At 47.5% G+C, this 2,500-nt stretch overlaps 1 protein-coding gene across 1 annotated transcript in view; it reads right to left on the bottom strand.

Moving 5' to 3' along the window:
* LOC109888048 (glutamate receptor ionotropic, NMDA 2A) overlaps positions 1-2,500 on the bottom strand; it is a 70,745-nt gene that overhangs the window by 30,827 nt on the left and 37,418 nt on the right. Inside the window, 1 exon segment of the mRNA XM_031813761.1 lies at positions 1-149. This exon segment is cut by the window's left edge and continues 12 nt beyond it. Coding sequence (XP_031669621.1) covers positions 1-149 — 149 coding nt within the window.

Below are 2,500 nucleotides of genomic sequence, written 5' to 3'. Positions count from 1 at the left end.
CTGACCAGAGCGTCCTGAACCCCTGTCTGGTGGTACTTGGACAGGTACTCGTGCATGTTAGGGTAATTCTTCCTGATGTTCCTCTCCGTCGAACCGTTGGGGACCGTCCCAAAACGGAACGGAGGGGAGTACGCATACGGGTTCTGGAACTGGAGAAAGGGGGGAGGGGGGAGAAGGAGAAGAATGAGAACAGAAAGGATAGGGCTGCAGAGACATCTCTCTGAGAATTAGAGAAAGGACCTCAGAGTAAACAGCCTTAGAGTAAAGGACCTCAGAGCAAACAGCCTCAGAGTAAAGGACGTTAGAGTAAACAGCCTCAGAGTAAAGGACCTCAGAGTAAAGGACCTCAGAGTAAAGGTCCTCAGAGTAAACAGCCTTAGAGTAAAGGACCTCAGAGTAAACAGCTTCAGAGTAAAGGACCCGCAGAGTAAAGGACCTCAGAGTAAAGGACCTCAGAGTAAACAGCCTTAGAGTAAACAGCCTCAGAGTAAAGGACCTCAGAGTAAACAGCCTCAGAGTAAACAGCCTTAGAGTAAAGGACCTCAGAGTAAACCGTCTCAGAGTAAAGGACCTCAGAGTAAAGGCCCTCAGAGTAAACAGCCTTAGAGTAACGGACCTCAGAGTAAAGGACCTCAGAGTAAAGGCCCTCAGAGTAAACAGCCTTAGAGTAACGGACCTCAGAGTAAAGGACCTCAGAGTAAAGGACCTCAGAGTAAAGGTCCTCAGAGTAAACAGCCTTAGAGTAAAGGACCTCAGAGTAAACAGCCTCAGAGTAAAGGACCTCAGAGTAAACAGCCTTAGAGTAAAGGACCTCAGAGTAAAGGACCTCAGAGTAAAGGTCCTCAGAGTATAGGACCTCAGAGTAAAGGACCTCAGAGTAAACAGCCTCAGAGTAAAGGACCTCAGAGTAAACAGCCTCAGAGTAACGGACCTCAGAGTAAAGGACCTCAGAGTAAACAGCCTTTGAGTAAAGGACCTCAGAGTAAAGGACCACAGAGTAAACAGCCCCAGAGTAAACAGCCTTAGAGTAAAGGACCTCGGAGTAAACAGCCTCAGAGTAAAGGACCTCAGAGTAAAGGACCTCAGAGTAAACAGCCTTAGAGTAAAGGACCTCAGAGTAAAGGACCTCAGAGTAAACAGCCTCAGAGTAAACAGACTTAGAGTAAAGGACCTCAGAGTAAAGGACCTCAGTGTAAACAGCCTTAGAGTAAACAGCCTTAGAGTAAAGGACCTCAGAGTAAAGGACATCAGAGTAAAGGACCTCAGAGTAAACAGCCTCAGAGTAAAGGACCTTCAGAGTAAACAGCCTCAGAGTAAACAGCCTTAGAGTAAAGGACCTCAGAGTAAAGGACCTCAGAGTAAAGAGCCTTAGAGTAAACAGTCTCAGAGTAAAGGACCTCAGAGTAAACAGCCTCAGAGAGAAGGACCTCAGAGTAAAGGACCTCAGAGTAAACAGCCTTAGAGTAAAGGACCTCAGAGTAAACAGCCTCAGAGTAAACAGACTTAGAGTAAAGGACCTCAGAGTAAACAGACTTAGAGTAAAGGACCTCACAGTAAACAGCCTCAGAGTAAAGGACCTCAGAGTAAAGGACCTCAGAGTAAACAGCCTTAGAGTAAAGTACTCTCTCTCTCTCCTTCTCTCTCTCTCTGTCTCTCTGTCTCTATCTCACTCTCTGTCTGTCTCTCTCTCTCTCTCTCTCTCTCTGTGTCTCTCTCACTCTCTGTCTCTCTCTCTCTCTCTCTCTCTCTGTCTCTCCGTCTCTATCTCTCTCTCACTCTCTGTCTCTCTCTCTGTCTCTATCTCTCTATCTCTCTCTCTGTCTATCTCACTCTCTGTCTGTCTCTCTCTCTCTGTCTATCTCACTCTCTGTCTGTCTCTCTCTCTCTGTCTCTTCTTGTCTCATCCCTCTCTCCTCTCCTCCCTCTCTCTGTCTCTTCTGGTCTCCTCTTTCTCTCCTCTCCTCCCTCTCTTTCAGGGTGTGCTGTGTGTCACTCTCTTACGTAACCTGACGGAGCAGATCTCGTCTCTCCACAGTTCCCCTTCCGGCCTGCTCTCCTGTGTCTCTCTCCTTTCTATCTCTCCTCTCTCTCTCTCTCTCTCTCTCTCTCTCTCTGACTCTCTCTCTCTCTTTCCTCTGTCCTCTGTTCTCTGTCCTCTTCCCTCTGTCCTCTGTCCTCTGTCCTCTGTCCTCTGTCCTCTGTCCTCTTTCCTCTGTCCTCTGTCCTCTGTCCTCTGTCCTCTGTCCTCGGTCCTCTGTCCTCTGTCCTCTTTCCTCTGTCCTCTTTCCTCTGTCCTCTTTCCTCTGTCCTCTTTCCTCTGTCCTCTTTCCTCTGTCCTCTTTCCTCTTTCTTATTCCACTCTTTCCTCTTCTGTCCTATTTTTTAAACATCTCACTCTGTCGTCTCCCTTCTCTCTTCTTCTCTTCTATATAAGAAAGAAGGAAAACAGCTGAGCTCTCTCTTCTTCAGTCATCTCCCTGCTCTCCTCTGCTATATATAA

This window comes from Oncorhynchus kisutch, unplaced genomic scaffold (genome assembly GCF_002021735.2).
Source record: "Oncorhynchus kisutch isolate 150728-3 unplaced genomic scaffold, Okis_V2 Okis06b-Okis10b_hom, whole genome shotgun sequence".
Classification (NCBI taxonomy): Eukaryota; Metazoa; Chordata; class Actinopteri; order Salmoniformes; family Salmonidae; genus Oncorhynchus; species Oncorhynchus kisutch.
Note: the sequence above shows the minus strand (reverse complement) of the source record. Positions and strands in the feature narration are given on the sequence as shown.